A 21,231-nucleotide genomic window follows, 5' to 3' on the forward strand; every position below is an offset into this window, starting at 1 on the left:
TAGCTGGTTCATTAAAACAGTCAGAATTTGTTTAAGCTTTATCATATATGAAGCGTGTCTCGGAACTATTGGTGATGTGAACAGAAAAACATTCGAAAATAAAGCCTGGAAGAATAAATCGTCAGCTTCAACTGTGTCACTGAGTTCAAAACACCCAAGACATCTCTCTTATCCATCTATGGAAAGGCTGAGTAGTCAATGATTTCAGAAAGAAATACTTTCTCTGGTTGAGGGATTGATAAAGCTGGGCAGCATGTTACAGATGGTATATGAAAATGTGTCTGGCAGTCCGGTGGTGGGCTGCAAAAACCAGGTCAGACTCCCTCCCCTCTGCAGATTACTGATAATGGCCCCTGAGCATAAAGCCCATATTAAAGATTGCAATATCTATAATCTCCCAATGGGGAGACAGCACTAAAGTAGTGGAGTGAGGGGGTCACCCTGAGAGCTCAGGGGGGGCTGGGCAGCAGAAGCACCTCTCATACAGTAGATTATATGGCCTGGGGGCCCGGGCACCGGGGGGGGTTGTGGAGCACTGGGACTGATGGAGCGGGAAGTGGAATAGAAAGGGGATCAGAGCAAACTCCCACCACTCAGAGCCTGTCAAAACCAGGCGAACCACATGTACTCAGTGGACGGACACACACACCAGCACGCACACACACACACACGCACGCACGCAAACGCACACACACAGCACTCTGGAGGAGTACTGGGAGTGGGTTGCCATGGTGGCACTGCCACTTGAAATCTGTGACTGGATTAAAAAAAACAAAAAAAACACTTTAACCTAACAACACTGACCCACCGAACAATCTAAATTTAGAATTCCTAACTCTCCAAATCCAAACACTCTGGTTTAAATAATTCACTCATTTATTCATTTTCTATGCTCCATCCAACTCAGGGTTCCCCTCTGGACACACACACATTCACACATATGGGCAATATAGAGTCACCAGCTGACCTGAGCTGCATGTTTTTGGTCTGTGGATGTACGCCAGAACCCCCTCTGGAGAAAACTCACACATGCACAGGGAAAACATGCAACGGCCAAAGGACTATAACCAATTTATTCGGGGAGGCTTTGAAACATGTTTGGAGCTAGAGTTGAAAAGTGAGTGAACTTCACAGAAAGAGTTTGAAAGAGTTTGGGGAAATGTTTCAGATGTTTCGTTAGTGTCAAGCACAAGCCGAGCATCCTCATCGCTTCACACCAGGTGCACTGGTCCCAAGCTCCACCGGCACAATGTTGGCTTGTCCCAGACCGGCGGACTTTCCACTCCATTTAAAACCAGCACATGAAACATTATTTGCCACCTGTGCCAACCGGTGTGAGATAGCTTCTGTGACAGGAAAACAAAATACCAACAGCGGAGATCGCAACAAAAGCTCCATTGTAGGCATAACTGCATCTTTCTCACGCCCAAAATGAAACCATTCATTTCTGAGGGAAATGAAGCTCGGCCAGGCGCACACTGTCCATTCGCAACTGCGAAACATGTTAATAGTGTCAGACCTGCTGTGTGTGTGTGTGTGTGTGTGTGTGTGTGTGTGTGTGTGTGTGTGTGTGTGTGTGTGTGTGTGTGTGTGTGTGTGTGTGTGTGTGTGCTGTCTCAGCGCATCGTGTCACCACTGCCGGTCTGTTCCTCAGCTGATTCACTGTCACAGAGACACTGCACCACTGTGTGACCACACGAGAATTAGAAACTACTCACTGGGGTCTGACTTCATTATAGATGCCCATGTTAGACATTAAAACAAGTTGAATTTGATATTGCAGCATTTTATGCAAATTACCACACAAAATGAGCCGACATCTGTTGAAATATAACCGGTGTCAAAGAATTATTTGACAGCAATTCTAAGGATTTTAGTGAAACAGTTTCGGCCAACTAACAAGAAAGAAATCCACTTTTTGTTTTTAAAGTTATGTAACACATTTCAATCATACTGTGATGATCGTGATAACAATGATTACCTTGTCATGATATCCATGAGGTGTAGTGATCATCCTCACAAGCTACAATGCTGCCAGAACTTTATTGATTAAAAAAATTACATAATTAAAGAGATACACAAGTTGTCGGCCCTTCAGCTCATTATGTTCATGGAAAATTCTCAATCATTTACTCATCTAAATCATACTAATCTAGGGCAGAAGTATTGTGCTTAAAATGTGGTAGAATGAGCCCCCCCTCCAGATAAAGCTTGAATCCCCCTCCCACTGCTTTGTTTTAGATAAAGTCATAATTATTGTTTTAATGGTGGACTTCCTTATGTTTGTTCGTTTTCTACATAAAAATATATTGCTATTAGGCTGTTCAGATCCACAGGAAGTACAAAGCATAACTTTTCTGCTGCAAGTTTTATGATTTAATATGAATTATCCGGTAGATCTCTTTATGTAGTTAGCAGACGTCACGCCAGTTACACCCAGTGCTTGGTGCCATTTGAGCCTTTTGCTATGTGTTTTGATTGAACAAATAGTAGTTTTGCCCATAAACTGATGACTTATTTTATCATGATTTCATCTAAAAAAAAAAAAAAGGGGGAGATAAAGAAAAAGAAAAATGCATGGTTTATTTCAATGACAGTCGGTGGACAGCCCGTACACCCCGAAGCCGTGGGGTTTCAGTGGTGTTGCTGTTTCTGTTCACCTGCACCCAGGAGGCTTCATCAACCTCTTTCAGACACAGCACCAGAGAAAACCAGCCCTCTCTGGAAGGTGTTGGAGCGCTGATGGCACCGCTGGAGCTAAACCTCGGGCTGTCAGAGTCGCAGCCACTATTTTATACATCCTGCCAGAGAGCCATGCATGAATATGTATGTCAGAGAGGCAGAAGTCATAACCTATGCAAGGTTTCATCATGCATAATGCAGCTGATCTACGCCTCTCCAGGATGTGAGCGTGCACCGGCGCGCGCGCACGCACGCGCTCACGCATGCACATACACACTCGGCGTTCAAAACAGTATTGTGATGAGGAGGTAAACACACTCCAGAACCCCCCCACCCCCCCAATGTTTCACATTCACACACCCTCACATCCAGATGTCCCTGTGCCCAAGCACAAACATAAACCAACCTATGCTGCTCTTCCTCTCTCTCTCTCTCTCTCTCCAAACTCCATATTTATATTCCTCTCTAACGGGAAAATCATTCTCACAAAAGTTCATTTTTGGTGATGTGAAGCCAATGCAGTAAAAAAGGTCACACAGGCAACACATGCACGTCACCTGTGTAATCTGTCCAAAAAAAACCCCAAAAAACTTCATTTCTAACATCTGGAATATTGGGGTGCTGGTTCCTGGCCCGTCATGTCCCAACACTCATCCTTCAGGTGGCACTCAGGACTAAAAGTTGTGTTTTGGGCATAAAGACACGTCCGTGTGTTCAAACACGAAGCTGCGCAGGAAGAACTGGGAGGAGACGAGCTGTAAGGAGGGGTGTGAATTGAATATTGGTTGAATATGGGGGTGGACTCAGATAGGTGTAAGCTTATGGATAATCCTCTGGGGTCTGGCATAAATAGGTGGTTGTGGGTGGATAAGAAAAGGGGAGGGGGTGGGGGTGGGGGGGGGGGGGGGTTGTTGAGGTTACATCTAATCAACGTAGGGGTATCACTGTTCCCCACCCACTGTCTTTCTGTACACCCTGTCCCCAACAATCTGCTCCCCACCCCCCTACACCCCCCCCCCCCCCTCCCGACTGTGCTGTGTCAGTAAAAAAAAAAAAAAAGTGTGCTACTTCAGCAGTCCCCTGGGACCTGCTCCCCCTCACATCAAAGCAGCCAGTTTCTCTCTTAATGTGAATATCAAATCTGTGGATCACAAGTCCCAGCACAGTCTGCATAAACTGCCCCTCCCCCAGCCTTTAATTCTGCCTAGTGATGAGGGAGAGAGAGGGAGGGGAGTTACTGCGAGAGGAAGCGACGGTGAGAGGGAGGGAGGGAGAGATGGAGGGAGAGAGAGAGAGAGATGGAGATAGAGAGAGGGAGATCCAACAAAAACAACTACTTGCTTCAGAGATTTGACATTTGCTGAACACTCCCTCCTTCTGAAAATGTGCAGCTCCAGCATCCAATAAAATTTGGAGGAGGTCTGTCTCAATTTAGCATCAGCGTGGTGTTACACAGAGTTCTCACTGGGAAAGAAAAAAAAATGTCTTACCCTTGATGGTGGTCGTTTGCATGTTTTTGGGGATTTTTTTTTTTTTTTTTTTGCAGTGCTTTTAATTGATTATTTCTTTTCTCGTCATTTCATTTGGTTTTATAATAGATTGAACTGCAAATGGGAAAGCAGGAAAGCCGGTGACAGTGCTGTGACGTCTTGTTCTTGAGATGGGAAGTGCAGTAGGCCCTTTTTTTGGCTGCTGATTCCTATTAACATACTTAACCCACAATCTGGCCACTGATTTCACCACAAATGGACAATTTACTTTGAAGGGCTGATATTTGTGCTGTCACATTATACTCAGAAGACTTTAATGATTTAATCAATTATAAAATTGAGATGGAGTGATTTTTTGTTTTTGATTTCTTTTCTTTTTTTTCTTTTAAATGGACTTTATTTAATGTCAAACAGTATTTCAATCTTAAATATAAAGAACCTGAATTGTGTGAGTTTGTCCCTGAAAAGAGCAAATTACACACCAAATTCTCCTGGGATGCTTTAATTTGCCCTTTAGCCATCCTGCAGGGTGGATCTTTGTGTAATCTTGAATGTAAAATGGAATAATTTCAGATTTTGAAGTGGTAAAAAAAATGGATCCTTGTGTCCTCCCTGAGTAATGATTGGCACCCCTGCGGACCACACAGCTCTGTCACTGAGTGGTGCATGAGGCTCAGATTGGAGCTTTAATTGTGCAGCCTCGCAAAGGAAGCGCCAGAGAATTGGACTGGGGACGAAAGGGGGGGAATTTTTGCATATTTTTTATTTGGTGGGTATAGGGTGTGCAGAAAGGACCACAGGGACAGGGTACACCTCACTGCTTTGAACACCTCTAATTAGATTTCAACGTATGTAATTTGAATTTTCCATAAATCACTTGAAAATTTGCTTTATATAATTTTTTTTTAATTCGAGACAAAACTAAAGGAGGCCTCCTTATGTATAACTTAACTAATGCCAAGTGGGTAAAGAGCATTTATTTTAAAAGTGAGTTTAAATAAAAAAAATAAGGACATTAAATGCAAATCACTGAATAAAATCAGGAAAAAGCTTCCTGTTATCTTCTTTATAATTGCACAAAATGAACGTGTTTAAACCTATGCACGGATCTATAATTAATTAACATTTATAAAATGCTAAAATTGAACGTCTGACATAAATTAGCTGCATTTTTAACTCTAAAACCTCCCTAAAAGGTAATTTTTTGCTTGCTTTCGGCGTGGCGTGGAATAAGAATCGTGCAAAGCACGAAAAAAGAGGGAACCTCGAGTTTAAATCGTGCAGAAATAACAATCCAAACATTTGACAACAAAACCAGGAGGGGCGTCCCCGCCGCTTGCCCTCATCCACACGCCCGTCAACACAAACACGTCGCCGCCGCGCACGCGCTGACACGCGCGAACACGTCCGCGGGGTCCAGGTGGGCTATTAGTGAGGAGCATGACCGGGCAGGTCTGTAATCTGCACCCATGCACGCCCCTGGAGTTTCTCTTTTGGACGAAATAGATTTGCGCACATTAATATGATTCCACAAGATTCCCAGTGAGACTCTGACAGCACATCTTTCTGGCTGAATAGAGGGAAAGTGTGCGTGAAACGTCACATATTTGACCCCATGCAAATGTATAATCACCATAATTAATTATGGTTATCATAATATTCTAATTTGAGGAAACATCAGAAACTAAAATTGCAAATGGACCGAATGGCCTATTTTGAAACGGTTTGCGCGAGGAACCGCCATATTCCTCCTCCCAGCCAATTCATTAGCTCAGACTTTTTTTTTTCTTGCAATAAATGGTTGCCTTCATTTAAGCATTTTCCAATCACATTTTTTTTTTTTTTAGCAAAAGCAACACGCAAACATGTCTTCAAACAAGCAGTCTATACAAAGGCCTCATGTGGAGATAGTGTTGAATTCCTGTTATTTTCGACGCAGATGTGTTCAGGATTATTATAATGCACTGTAATAGCACAAGATCAACTTTGCAGTAGGGTCAGGGATTTGCTGCATACACTGAACAAGAAAAGGAAAAAAAAAAAGTAAATCCATTACCCCCAAAAAAACAAAAGCAGTGCCTTTTTGAAGAAAACAATAAAAACTGTACATTTTATAAAGATCAAATGCATTTTTTTAAAAAGAGGACAAATCTGAATACACTAATTAGGGCCTTCAAGAGGGTGTAGACCTATTAAACTAATAAGGCCGTTGTGAAGAGAAAGGGGCCTTTTTTTCATTTGCGTCCAAATTAAAATGGCAATAATTTGTCATTACCTAGAAAAAACAACAACATTGAAATCCTTTTAAAATGTCATCCTAAAAAAAAGAGCATCTCCGCGTGCCAAAATCCAGCCCATCAAAACAGCTGCAATTAGCAAAGGCTACACAATGAAAGCGTCAAGATGTCCAAAAATCACCAACATCCACATTCAAACTTCACATGAATGCAACATTTTGAGGTGCATTTGCTCTGTAATTGTCAATCAATTTATATAATTGCGGGCCGCTACATGTTTTCATTTCTGTCTCACCCTCCCTCTGTATTTGCACCTCATTCTCCCTATTCAGCCATTTTACATATTCATAACTGGAGTTGGTAATGCGAAAACAATCCGTGCTATCAGCACCATCTGAGGCTTCATGGTCCGCTGCAGGAAGCCACAAAAGCATCCAGGTGGAGGGGAGAAAAAAACACACTTTAAATCTTTACTTTGACCACATTTCTACTTTGCTCAAAGGCAGCAGGTTTATGCAATTTGATTGAATAAAAATCATTTTCAACCCACAATTCACTCGATGATACATCAAAGCACAAACCACACAGCGTCCACAGCTTGTAATTAATCACAGCTTTCCACTGTCACTTTTCAATCAACTTATATTAAAAACAAAAAACAAAACCTGACGGTCCAACACTCAGTGCGCACAAATATTCCAAGCATTTCTTCTTATATTTTTTTTTTTCCCCCTCTTACCTTCTTGGAGAGAGTACAGCAGGAGTAAAGTTACAAGCCACATGCCATAAATAGCAGGTATATTTTTCAGGAATGTTTGGCAATCCTGGCAAGTGTGAGGAGGCGCGTTTTTTTGGCCAGGCGGGTCTCCGTGCTGGACTGGCGACTGTGCTCCCCGGAGGTCTCTCCAGCCCTGCTGCCCCGCTAAGCGTGGAGGGGAAATGAGAGGCGCCTCGGCCCCGCCCATGTCCCCTCCTCTCCTCCCAAGACTACCGCGCATACAAATCCATCCTCCATACACTAATCAAACACCGCGGAGCCACAGACCACTGCAAAACCGAGGCTTGCGTTGAGTTGAACTGCGCGTTTTTTGTTTTTTTGTTGTTGTTGGGGTTGTTTTTTTTGGCGCACTTGTGATCGAAACTGCCCCGCAGTGAGCGCGGGAGCCGGGCAGACTGATCTGCTGGCACCTTGGAGAGCGCACCCACCTGTGCGCCCCTGATCACCGCGTTTTCTTTGCGCAATATGGATCTACAAAAAAGCCGCTCAGATTGCACCCACCCCCAAGAGCGTATAAATGGGTTAATATATTGCTCTTTTTAGATTTGGGCTTTTTTTTAATCACAGGGCCGCGGGGCTGGAGAGTGTGTGGGGGGGGGGGGGGGGGGGGGAATAAAAGCTACAACAGTTTTTTCTTTGTCTTTCGGAGCCGTGCAACGTGCGAAGACATTTGCGCACAAAAATGCACTGCAGTTAGAGAGGAGGAGAGAGGGTGGAGGGGTGTGGGGCATGGCACTTCCACACAGCAGATTTAAAAAAAAGAAAAGAAAACTGCAGGTAAATTAAACCTATAATAAAATAGTGTCTTCAAGCCTTTAGGAGGAGTGAGCAACTTTGTACACAGATGGTTTTCCCCTTTCACCCTGAGCTCTGTCGCGCCTGATATGCAAAGCTCCGCTGCATGAACGCATGGCGGAAGGCAAGTTGCAGGACCCTCCCAGTTCATAGAATATTTAAAGTCACTGTGGATGCTGGTGGTAAGTCTGAAACCTGATCCCGCTGCCGCAACAACCGCTTATATCAAACGTACCAAAACGCATCAGTAAAACAGCCTAAATATATTGAAATGAGGCGATTCAATTGTAGAAAGGAAGGGGGGGGGGGGGGGGGGGGTGCATTTTATAAAAGAAGTGGTTATTTGATTGGATCGTCTCACAATAACAATAAGTATTACATTCATTATATTTCCAACATGCTGATGCACAATCACAACCTTGAAGACAACAATCTCTTAATCCCTCAGTCTGCAAGTCCCAAGAAATCATTTCAAGAGAAACGTTTCGCTTTCAGACCAAAGAGGGAAACAAATAGCGTCATAACAGCGGTATGGCATTTCTAAAGCCCTTCTACAGACATGCTTTGACATATAAGTCAAATCCTTCGAAAACAGAATTTTCACATCAGAAACACTTCTTTATTGCTTAAGAAGTGCCATAATTATAAAGATGTGCAGACTTGGTCGTGCTCAACAAACAGTCACCCTTCTACACTTTGACTGTATTTGAAGTGGACAAACTTTAAGAAGAATCCAGCAGTTGCACTCCTCTTCCTCCCACATCCTGCTGAGCGCAGCGGCCGCAGGTCCGATCTGACCTGAGACTGTCGAAACCTTCCTTAAACAAGCAGGCCAACACCGACACCTGCTGGTCACTTTTAAAATCACTCGATCGCCACCCGAATGCAAAAGGTATGACATTTATACTGTCTTATTATTATTTTAGTGACATTACTGATATGGATGTCACTAGTTAATAGAAAATTACATCATACTTTATTGATTCTCTTTGGAAAACCTTCCTGTTCAAAGTCAACATAAACCCTTTATAGGACACTCATTGTAAACCTCCAACACCAAAAACATTTGAAGTTTGGGACCTTTTACAGGCAGTTAAAAAACCAAAAGAGAGAGAGAGAGAGAGGGATAATGACATTACATTTCAGAATAAACAGCTAAAAAAAGTTTTGAGAAAGTGGTTAGCCCTGTTCCCTCACAGTGAGAAGGTCGTAGACTAGAGTTTACATGTTCTTTCTATGTGTTCTGGGTACTTCATTTTCATCCCACAGTACAAAAACATGCATGTGAGGCTAATCGGTGACCCTAAATTTCCCGTATGTATGAATGTGAGTGTGTGTGTGGTTGTCTGTGTTTGCCCTGTGGTAGACTGGTGACCTGTCCATCATGGATCCTCCCCTCCTCCATAGTTTAGCTGGGATTCACTGCATCACACCGCAATGCCTGCACAGGATGAAGTGATATAGAAGTTGGATGGACCATGTGGTACTGGTGTCCTGCAAAAACAAAACAAAAAACAAAAACAAATAAAAGTTGCTTTTTTTGTTTTAAGTCATGTTGGAAGTGACCATATTCCTTGCCACGGCTAACCACCAGTTATCTTGATCAGGTGACTTTCATTGTTTCTGTTTGGACTCTTCCAAGAAAGAAGAAGTCATCTTTTATTTACTCTTGGTGAGATGACAACATTTAGCAGCGAATAACAGAAAACCACTAATCAGCTGATTCACTCGTCATCTTCTTCCATTGTCTGAGAACAAAGACTCATTCATCGGGAGTGTCTCTTATGTTGAATTAAAACTCAAATGGAGTGTTTGATGAATAAAAAAATGAAATCTTCAGCATATTAATGATGCTGCTCTGATTAATGACTGCACCAGATTGATTATTAAAGTCACTATCTCTCTGTGTTTACTGACATTTGAGCTTACCTTACCTTTATTTTGGTGGACGGCTCACACATATACAACTGGGACTTTCTCACGAACATACTTTTTTTTAAATTTTTTTTAACAAACTTCAAACTTGAACAGAGAAAGATGGGTGGCTGGTGAAGTATAAAATTGTGACAGATACGTTTCTACGGCTCAATTTATACAAAAGCAGTCAACTTAGAAATGTGTGAAATTCATAGTAGAAGAAACAAACAGAGCCATGATTAAAAAAAACAAAATATATTTTTTGAAAAAGAGAACAATACAATGTGCAGTTAAGGCAACGAAATTCAAGTTACAGGTCAGAAACAACACTGTGGAGGGCAGAAAGGATATATTTTTCTAGTTCAACACACACAGAAGAAATATTGAGGCCAAAACTGTTTCACTCTGAACTGAACTCAGTTCTGTCCCTTGACGATTGTCCTGTGATGGACTGCTGGTCTGTCCAACGCTTTCACCCAGTCTGGGGCGTCATCTAATGGGCAGTACCAGAATTGCAGTCACATGTATTTTGAAACAAAACCTAAATTCAAGTCGAATAAATGACCAGTCAGTCAGATTTCTGTATGTTGACAAAACCGCTGGAGAAATGAAGCGGCAGAAGTCACCCAGGATGCATCTCATTAAGAATACTTTTGAAGGGGAAAGGTATGTCATTTTAATATATATTTGTCAAATTTATTGGCATTCAATATGACCATGGTATCCAGCAGAAGTAGCATCGAGGTCAAACATAAATTAATAATTTTGTATTCTTATATTTTTTTCATGTGCAGTATTTAAGACTTCATCAGCACTACTGCAAAATGACTGACCCAATGTTATCAACAACAATAAAATTATAATACTGTAAATGACCCACCTTCCACTTGGAATTGCTGGAGAATCAACATTACATTGTAGTTTTGAATTGGATAAATCATATGGTCGTGACGGGCTGTGAACAAATCAACCAATCAGCTGATCACAGACTTCCAATTCCACTATTATCAGGAAGGTCAAATAGAACGAATCAGTGGGTGAAGAAATAGAATTAAATCTAAATAGCGTATCGGAGTTTTGGTTTGTTGTTGGCTCCGGCTCCACGTCCCTCTCCTCTTGACAAGGTGGTTATAGACGGTGAATTGATGAATGAGACGAATGAATCCCTGTAATTTCCAATTCTTCGAGCAGAAACCCCTCCAGATGTTAAGTTTTAAAGTGTCTTTACACTAAAATTCAGGAAATGAAAAGATTTACAACACAGACTTTTATACCCAAGCCAAGCTTACCGTTTCTCTCCGAAGCTATAAAACTTAAACTTAGTCTAAAACAAATATTGCATTAGTTTCTTTGTCATTCCGATTTCTGCGGACGCAGGCCTGTTACAACTCTGGTTTAACGCTGGTACCTACGTAAATAATTAAAAACGAGACAACAAATTCTATTCAAAATTTTATTTAGATTTATTTTATGTTTCTTTAATAAAGAGATCTAGATCTGACATGCATGGGAAGGCTGAAGTCAGGAACGTCATCGGAGGCGAGCCGGAGCATGTAGCTGTGTGTCAGTGGGCAGCTGTGGAGGATGACTGGGTGAATCTTCAGGCTCAGTGGGGTTTTGGTCGAGTACCGGGGGCTGCAATAAACTCCATGCTCCTCTCCAAATGTTCCACATTCACTGTGGGTCATTACAACTCCCCGGCTCAGGACGTCTCCGGCTGCTGTATTGCTTACAGGACTGTCTCGTTACTGGAAGGTGCGGTGTGACAGACTGTCCAAAAGATTCATCTCTGCCGTGATTTGCATAGAGTTGTTTGTCTACGTGAAGAGACACAATCTCAGCATTCACATAAAGCTTTGTTTTTTGTTTCTCAGTTACAGGACTCAGTGAGGCAATAGTTTAACACACGTCGCATTGTTAAACCAAAAACAACTGATGGAAAGCAACTCGACAAAACCCACTCTTCTACATTCGAACATAATCATTGTGATTACATAACAAAGTTATAAACAGTCGTCAAGTTCTATATTACCGACAATACAATTTGCTGTCTGGTAGTACAAGGGTGGATTTCCTCTTCAAAGCTAAAGAGCAATAAAAGACCCAAGACATTACCTGCACTTTACGCACCTCCAATAGCTTCCTCAAACATCCCATAAAACAAAATATCTGCTTGTTTGCTCTCTTGTGAGACGTTAGAATAGGAGACTGATCCTGCCTCTCCAGAGCTGCAGTCATGATATGGCTTGGGAACAGGAAGGGAGAGAAATTATTGCTCTCCGCAAAGGTTTGATCAATCGATCTCAGTGACTGTGTAAATAACGTTTTTGAATTGTGGTGGTCTCTGTGTCAGTCAGTGGAAACAGCAGAACAGAGGTGGACAATCCTGGTCCTGCATGTTTTCATCGTCTTCCTGCTACGGAGTGTGAATTAAACATGAAGGACTTCAGAAAGCCTGATAAGTGACTTTTCATTATAATCAGAGTTGTTCTCAATATGCAGCACCTCTGCTCAGCATCAAAAGTAACATTCCTGCATGATACCGCAGACAGAATGAGTTGTTTTCAATCATCGTTATGCTTTGGCATTTATGTAGATGACATTAAAATGGTTTGATCAGTTTACATTGAACACTAGAGGTAATGCCATTAGGATTTTGTTACTTCTGCACATAAATAAGTCAAGCTCACCTGCCTCACGATGTAGTTTTACATCTAATGTACAACATTGAGAGAAGTCTCAGTCTCCTCATCTATCTCACAAGAACATGATTTCATGTACGTTCCACAAGGTCAAACCACATTCAATCAAAGCTTTTCATTGGATCTCATTTTTGATCGTGGCAAAGTGGCAAACAAACATCGCTTTAGACAAGACAGACACAAAAATATACATCTTTTTAAAGCACCTAACACACTTTTTTCCACAACATATTGCTTCAAGTCAGCGATTAGAGACAGGAGGCACATTATTAACAAAGCAGTGAATCTCATCAAACCATCAGAAATTCATTCCACACCCACTGAGATGTACTAACACACACATATATGACCCACTCTCCAGAGGTATTTCTTTTTTTTTTTTAAGCCAGACATTCAACGTCTCAGATGTGCAACACACATACTGTAAGTGCAGATTAAACTGTATTTTTTTTTCTTTTTTACAGTTTCACTGAGTTTGACGCAGTTACAATCATCTCCTTAAGTGATGCTCAGTAGAAATCCTCCCTGTTTGGCACAGTCGACCTGCTTGCAACGGGGACGACGCTTTAATTGAGCAGAACACCTACTTTAAACTATGGGCCCTCGAACTTAGATCTACGATCTGATCTCATGGTCATTCAAGCTCGATTTTTATGGTTCATGGTAGTCATGTGCAGTGTAACCAGGCTCATCTTTTTCCACTGCAATGCAGCAGCTAAGAATTATTTATTGCAAAGAATACAATACAAATGAATCAGTACTGTGGGGGGAAAAGCCATTTCCATGACGATGCCCGTAGTATGCAAAGAGAATAAGTCAAGTCTGATCTGGTTATACAGTGTCCAGGGTGACCAAGTGCTTAGCCTTAGTGTGGGTTAGCACAATGGAACTAGCATGACATTAAATTTGATTTAATGACTCTACTGTTGTTAGTATACTAAAACACGTATTTCCAAAAAAGATGCCTGCTCTCAAGCATTATGTCTAAAATTTTAAGCACATGCTTAAAATGCATTGATTATTTATCTTTGAAGCAGCATTATCTGAGGGTCATTCATTTTTCTAGGGGGTCGGGGGTCGGGTTCAGGGGATTGTCTATCATTTCAGTTCAAAAGCTTGTTGCATCATCACTGATTGCAGAGTTTTATAAATTGCTTTGCAGGACGTCTGAACTGACAGAGGAGCATAGAAGCACTAACAGGCACCGGTGTTTTCAAGCAAAGAAGTAGAACAGGATGAAGAACTGGGCTGAATCCTGCGATATGCTGTCAAGATGACCATCTACCAGAGTCGTTTGAATCAGATATTCTAGGAGGCGTTATGCAGAAAGTAAATGCACGTAGAGCAGTAGATTAAAGGACATTATTGTTGTAAGTGAGCTTGGTGTCAGTCAAAGAAGGATTCAGCCCAGCTGTATTTATACATTGCTTTTTTTTTGTGGTTGTTTCAAGTGTTTTGTTTTGACTTTAAATGAGAAACAGTCAAAGATCCTTATTATACTCTGGCTGTGGCGACAAATGTAAAGTGATATAACATGGCAACAAATCACAAAAAAACATGAATCAGGTAATTTAATATCAACTGTTCATTGTTGTTAAGCGTCTTACGTCTTTGTTCAACTGTTTGTGTTTAATGAATTAAAAAAAGTCTTTAGAGCCTCTCATCATAAAAAGGTTAAAGGTTCTGTACACAAGATGTTGTATGAGAATGTAGGTACAGTTATCAATACTGACTGTAGTCGCACTCCTGCATTTATTTATACCGGAGCTTGAATGTACGTTTATTTGCATGTCTATTTTATGCATCTCCTTTTTAATAATACAGGGCCCTTTACACAAGTATAAACATGGACATGAACAAAAAAGATGCCTAGTGTGTTAAATTTAAGTTTGAATGGCCTAATTTCTACCAACAAAACCCATTGAAAAATGTGTTCACATTGACAAATATCACTTCTTGGCGAATTGGCAAAGATTGTGTCATTAACACTGTTTATGTTCAATCAACCAACAGTCAGCATGACTAAAACCAGTTTTTAAAGTGAATTTAAAGTAAATTATTCAAATTAGATTCAAAATCTTCAAACTTTTACCAGTGAAAAGAAGAAGAATAAATTACCCTTTAGTTTTGTTTTATTGAGTAAAAATTTATATTTTACTTCAGAGGTTATCAAAAGAAAAACATGAATTTACTAAATTAGTTGCTACAAGATCAATAACAGCAACACAAACCCTAACATAGAACTGCACAACATTTTTAGATTCGGTCTCTGCGCGCGATTAAATGAAAAAGCATAACTAATGGACTGAGCATAAACATTAAAGCAGAGACTTCGCAAGTAGTGATGCCTTGAATAAACAAATCTTCAGGACTAAATCAACACATTAATTGCTTGTCATCCAGAGCCTCTAAAAATCATGAGGAGAATGAGCATTTGAATCGAACAAGTTCTTTGCAGTTGTTCCACTACAATCGTTAATTCTGCTCTGAGTGCCAAATAAGGCCACGTGTTCATTAGTAAATGACATAAAGTACATTAAGAAATGTTTGATAACTGTTTTCCGGCTCAGTATGATTAAAACTTCCAGCTCTGAGTCCGCTTCTGCTGGAAGTTTCTTCCTGTTAAAGGATCATTTGCTTTGCCATTGTCGCCTATGTTAATGTGGAATTATTGCATTTTCTTCTGTATTTCATTGAAATGTAAAGAGATGGTTACATTGAAATCGAGGAAATTAAATTAAAAGAAGATACTACTTCATTTGGTCTAGTTGCTTGGACATGAATATATCTGGTATTTGAAAGCCACAGCCAGAGCTCTTCAGATGCCCACCTGAACATAATGAGTGTGTGCAAACACATATGCATGTACAAAAAATATGCAAAAAAGGTATACAAATATGAGCACTCATGCTGTGTGACATGCATTGTCTCATTTCTTTTTTGGTGTTGGTTTTGAATCCGCTTTGGATCCCGAGAGGCCATTTTCTGTGTTGTCAATCCCTGATGAAGTAACAAGGCACTCCTTACTGCAGAGGGGTGAAAACAAAAAGAGAGAGAGAATCAGAAGTGGAGCTCACAGACACACTGCAAACTTCCAGCTCTGAAATCTACTTTCGCATGTACACCGGCTGAACGAACACGGCGTCAAGCACCGTCTGTGTGATGTGATGAAACACCATGAAACGCACACAGGATGTTGTGGGAACTCACTTTTTCTCCTCAAGCTTGGAAAGAACAAAGAGAGTGAAGTTCTTGAGCAGCATGAAGCCCATCAGCAGTGCAATGGCTCCGCCCACTGCCGACGCTATGATGATGGTCAGTGTGTTGTCCACCACCCTCACTGTGGACAGACACACACACACACACACACACACACACACACACACACACACACACACACACACACACACACACACACACACACACACACACACACACACACACACACACACACGCACACACTATGCTTACCGTAACACGATTTGTCAAGTCTACACTTTAAAAAGAATGGATGTTCTTCTAAAAACTATTTCATTATATTTTCTTTAGCAATGAAATGCTTTAAACCGTCACCAGAGAAAATGACTGCCTATTGATCATGGGTATCACAAATAAGGCACGTGGGCCACAACCAGCCCGCAAATTTTATGAATTTCAAAGAAAGCATCAAACATGCCTCAAACTCCGGCTGTCAAGGTGAATATGTAAAACCTGCATAATGCAACAGTTATAAGATAAGTAATTTTGTAGTTTTTGTGTATTTTTCAGCAGATGGTTTCATTAAAATTGGCTTCACATTGAGATTGTTTAAATTTTCTGTAGTAATTGTTTGGTTTCACAAAAATATAGATATGATCATCACATATACTCTGCACCACAACAAAGATAAACTTTAAAGTTTAAATTTAAAGGTTATTATTGTAATATTTCACCAGTCCGGCCCACTAAAAAATTAACTCCATGTGGCTTCTGACCAAGATGAACGAATAAAACCATGTCCAACGTCAACTCATGACGATTAGGTTGAGCTGAGTTTAACAATAACTGATTTTTAACTGAAGTATTGAAAATCAAGGTGAACATAACTATGACTGTGACTTTGAGAAACCTCGTGCACTTACACTCGTCCACCACAATGAGGTTGAAGACGGCGCTGTGGTTCCTGTTCTTCTCTTTGGGATTGCTTCCATAGCAAGTGTACAGGCCCCCGTCCTCGAAGGTGATGTTCCACAGCAGGATGGAGACGTTGTTGAGATGGTTCTTGCCCACGAACTCCACCCGGTCTCGAAAGATAACCACATGTGGCTCCACCTCCTCTGATGGGATTGTGGACTCACACACCTGAAAATGTCAGCAAGCTGTTGATCACCCCAAAAAAATAACCATCGACAGGATCACCAAAATCTGAAGCTGAATCTTTCATTGTCTTTCATTGCTTTTACCTTCTGCATGGTGCCATTGTTGTTGAACTGCCAGTTGAAATAGAGCCTATCAATCCCAATGCAGCTGGCGTATATGCAGGGCAACATGACTGTACTTCCATTCACTGCTTCCAGGAAGGGAATCTTCCCTACGGACATTTCGAGAGCCTGAGTAGACCAGGCACCTGAGGAGGCAGGAGATCAGAAAATTCAAGTTATGCACGAGAAGTATCAACTTTTGTGTGCGACTCATTTGGAAGAACAGTCTGTGTGCTCTGCGGTCTCTTATAATGCAAGCTTTGAACAAATGTGCTCAATCATTTTTACAATATTTGAGCCGCAATAGCTTTTGTTTAGATAGTTCCAAACTAACATATTGTAAATATACAATGGCTTTCCAAAGATGTATATGAGTTCCTGAGTCCTTGAGCCTCTTTTAACTAAAATTATACATATTTGGGCTTTCCATGGCATAGTTCCATGATGATTCTGTTTATTAAATCTATCGAGTCTCTCCCCACGTTATTGGTCAGCTAATGATGGTTTTTAATCCTCAACCAACTAATAATACACTAAATGTCAGTGAGCTAGACAATCTGTTAAAGAAATGGTTTTGTTAGCCTGAAAGCAATGGTCATGTAGATTAAAGCTGTATGATCTGGCTGCATACTAAGGACTGTGAAATTATGTCATAGAACAAACTATAGAAATAAAACTCAATTGAATAAAACCACTCTGGTGTTTGTATGATGAATTAAGAACCAAAAACTGGTTAGCATAGCAAAGCACACTAAGTTAAACCTGTTTGTCCAATTTACACTTTAAAAATGCCTAGAATATTATTGTGAAAATATGAAAATAGGTCTGAGAGCAGGAATTATCTGTGAGTTATTAGTGTGAAGGTTTAATTAAACTAACCTCTTCTCATATGTTGGTTCATCCAAACCAAACCAGCCTGTGATGGTATCCAAGTTAGTGGTTAGTATTGCACTGTTTCCATGTCCTTCCATCTTCAATTTAAATCAGATTACATTTCTCCAGGTGGTAGTTTTATAGTTACAATCCAATATCAAAATGATATTTTGTTTAAAGCCAAAGTGATTGAGTGCTGTCTGGTACATATGCATTCGCTTGCAGTTTTTAGACACCAAATCACTAATAACATGTAGGTTAAAGCACTTAAATGTGTTTTAGCTACACTCAAAGACACTCGCATTTACACAGTGAATCTATTTAATCTAAATTGTGTAGTTATGAAACCTACTGGCAATCTAATTTGTAATGACATGACAAGATTATCACACATACATTGTAAATCTATCTTTGTTAAAGTTTGTGTCCCCGGGAGCAAAAACACTGCAACGACCTTGCTGTGACATTACTGTAAATAAGAGAGGATGAAATCTGCTGTGGACTATGTGAAAGCTGTAACTGTACACCAGGGACCAACCAGGTCAGACAGCATCAGGAAGTTTTCACTATTACATTATAACTTTCACCAAATACTGGATATAAGATTAAAAAAATCTGCTTCACCTGGGCCCTTTTATCTTATTTTGTTGACTGTGAATGAAGCAGGTCTTGCAATATCCTGTTAACGTCTCAGTTTTGTTCTCGTGTGTCAAGGTCATAGCAAATACAGTAGCTGCAGTATAACATTTCAGCAGGTCAAGGACAGAAACCAAGTCGGTTTGCTCTCTTTTTTTTTACACCGTAAAGCTTCCATTAGGTATGTGAGGCTCAAGCTGCTTACTTGGCAGAAAGAAGAGGTTTGACATATGAAATGAACATAATCAGCGGCCGCAGGAGCAACTCTGACATGTCCCGCGCTGTTTCTGACATTCCTGCGATTGTACCATTTATTACCTTTTCTTCTAACATCCGACAAGCACCGCTGCAGCAAATAAGGAGTGAAGATAAGTGAACTGTAAGTGGGAATGATATTGATTCATTCTTCTCTCAGTCTTGCCATCTCAAAAACTCCCCTCTCCCTCTAATCTTTTCTTCCTTTGCTTCAATGCAGCACAGTGAGCTTGCAAAAAAACCAGCGAGATGAACAGTGACGTGTGAGAGACAGCATCACTTGTCTCATTCATGCAGGTTTTATATATGCAGTTTTATTTGTCCCAGGCCTCTTTCGCAATGTTTTTGTTTTCATTTCCCTTTATGACAATACTTGTTTATGTCAGTCCTATGACCCTGAACAGGACTAAGCAGTATAGAAGATGGATGGAAGTTTCCGTCAGTGCAGATAATGAAGCTGCTGACAACATAAAGGTATGCAATCATCTGGCTTCTTCTCTTTTTGCAACACCTTAATCTTCCCTCTGGTTTGACTCCAACACATTCAAAAGAGACGCGTCTTCTCTTCGTTTCATGTCTTATCCAAAGGTTCATTAAAAACTTGTGTGGTGCGTCTTGATGCGTCAGATGAAAGTAGAACAGTGGTATTCCACTTTCTGGCCTACAAATGTCAACTTCAAAACACCAAGGTCTTTTTTTCTCTTCTTCTTCAGTGAATCCAACAATACAAATACACAACACTGTTTAATAAAAATGCGCTTCAATAGCAAAAATATTCAGTTAACACATGAAAAGTAACTAGTTTAGGTGTTAGCCAAAGCTGAATGATGCGTTCACTGCTCCGTGACTGCGTTGTACAATCAAGTACTTTATCTTCATTTCCCAGTGGAAAACAAACACCCTTATATTACCTCAGTATATGCTGATGCCTAGCGGCTTTGCGAGAGAGCACCTTTTGCTCTGCTGCTTGGCCCACCTGCATCTGTGTGGAGCGTTTGTTATAAATAGCCAAGATGTTTCATGTTTGTTCTAATGAAAGAAAACACGAAAAGTCAGCATGTTTCACACACATTGTACTAATAATCATTTCTTTGTGTGAAAATGCATATCCATGGGAAGTTTCCCATTGGGGAATCAATGTTGAAGATTGTCTCTGAATTATTGACAAGGTACTCTTGACTTGACTTTGGAGCTGTCAGCTTTTAGCACAAGCCGCAGAACTTTTAATGCATGTTTGCTGCATTGTTACTGCAGTGATGCTCCCAACCCATATACAGGTTTGGAAGATGAGGTTTGTAATGATGAATGTAAAAAGGAAATAATTCAAGATTTATCACATGGAACGATACCAGCACGCCACATATTTGCCTACTCACGGGCATTGTTGATGACATTCTTCAATCTGCATGTGAATCAACCTGCAACATCGTCATATCTCTACTATTCTGTTACACTACAAAGCAAAACACCTTAATTATCTTGACCTTAAGACTTAAATAATCACATATAAACTAAAGATAGTTTCTACGAAATCCGCCCCTGCATTTCTGCGGCTCTATAACTGCAGATGTGCATCTGGACCTGCACAAAATGCTGTGAACGGCTGCTTGATGCAGCGCTCCTCCTCAGTGTCACTTGATTCTGCTGACAGTTTCTCTTGTTGACATGCCTATACTTTGCAGACCAACACAAATCAGTGAAAACCTGGAATACTTTGATTGCAATTTTATAATCTGTAAGCGTTTAACAAAATGCTGATAATATAATAATCATATCTTTTCTATGATTTCAAGCTGAACCAGCAAAAGTTTAGGCTTATCAGATAAAATGTAACAACATGGCAACAAAAGTAATCATGTGATACCAACCTTTAGACCTCAAACTTACTCTGCGCATGCCGGAGATGAAGAAAAGTAGAATAGCATCAATGCATTACTAAACAACACTAATTCAATATGAAAAATCCCGTGATGTTCTTTAGAAAGAGAAAATGTGAAACCTTTCAGTGGTGGCGCAAGGACTGCAGAGCAGACAAGTGGATTGACAAAATAATAACAAACAAATAAGAGATCAACATTACCAAACAGCACGGTGGAGATCAGACTGAGGACGGTGAAAGGTGGGCCCAGCTTCTTGGGTTCAAACTCAATCCACCGGACCTCCATGGCAGCCAGATCTGCTCCAAAACAAATGGTTCTGCTGGATCCAGCCCCAACTCAGGTAGCTGGTAGAAAATCCTTTAGTCTAGAGCAGCCTCTCTGGTGCAATGGGTTAAATCCCTCTGGATGTCTGAATCCCAGTTGAGGCACGCCAATGCTGGACCTTCTGTTTCTCTGAGGGATGCGAGTCTGCCTGTGAGCAATCCTATAGACGAGACTGTAGGTGAGACAGAGGGCAGAGGAGGAA

At 40.8% G+C, this 21,231-nt stretch overlaps 2 protein-coding genes across 2 annotated transcripts in view; both read right to left on the minus strand.

The window, feature by feature from the left end:
* Nucleotides 1–7,191, minus strand: part of LOC308139876 (cell adhesion molecule DSCAML1-like) — a gene marked incomplete at both ends in the record, with an annotated part of 49,719 nt that extends 42,528 nt beyond the window's left edge. The window contains 1 exon segment of the mRNA XM_080509457.1: nucleotides 7,149–7,191. Coding sequence (XP_080365583.1) covers nucleotides 7,149–7,191 — 43 coding nt within the window.
* Nucleotides 7,192–15,530: 8,339 nt separating this feature from the next.
* On the minus strand, nucleotides 15,531–20,990 carry scn4bb (sodium channel, voltage-gated, type IV, beta b; the record flags this gene model as incomplete). Its single annotated transcript, XM_080509018.1, has 5 exons — nucleotides 15,531–15,627; nucleotides 15,812–15,941; nucleotides 16,723–16,942; nucleotides 17,044–17,207; nucleotides 20,906–20,990. The coding sequence occupies 5 exons, from the start codon at nucleotides 20,988–20,990 to the stop codon at nucleotides 15,531–15,533; spliced, it is 696 nt and encodes a 231-aa protein (XP_080365144.1).
* Nucleotides 20,991–21,231: the final 241 nt, after the last annotated feature.

Source organism: Blennius ocellaris, assembly GCF_963422515.1.
Source record: "Blennius ocellaris genome assembly, chromosome: 14".
Taxonomy (NCBI): domain Eukaryota; kingdom Metazoa; phylum Chordata; class Actinopteri; order Blenniiformes; family Blenniidae; genus Blennius; species Blennius ocellaris.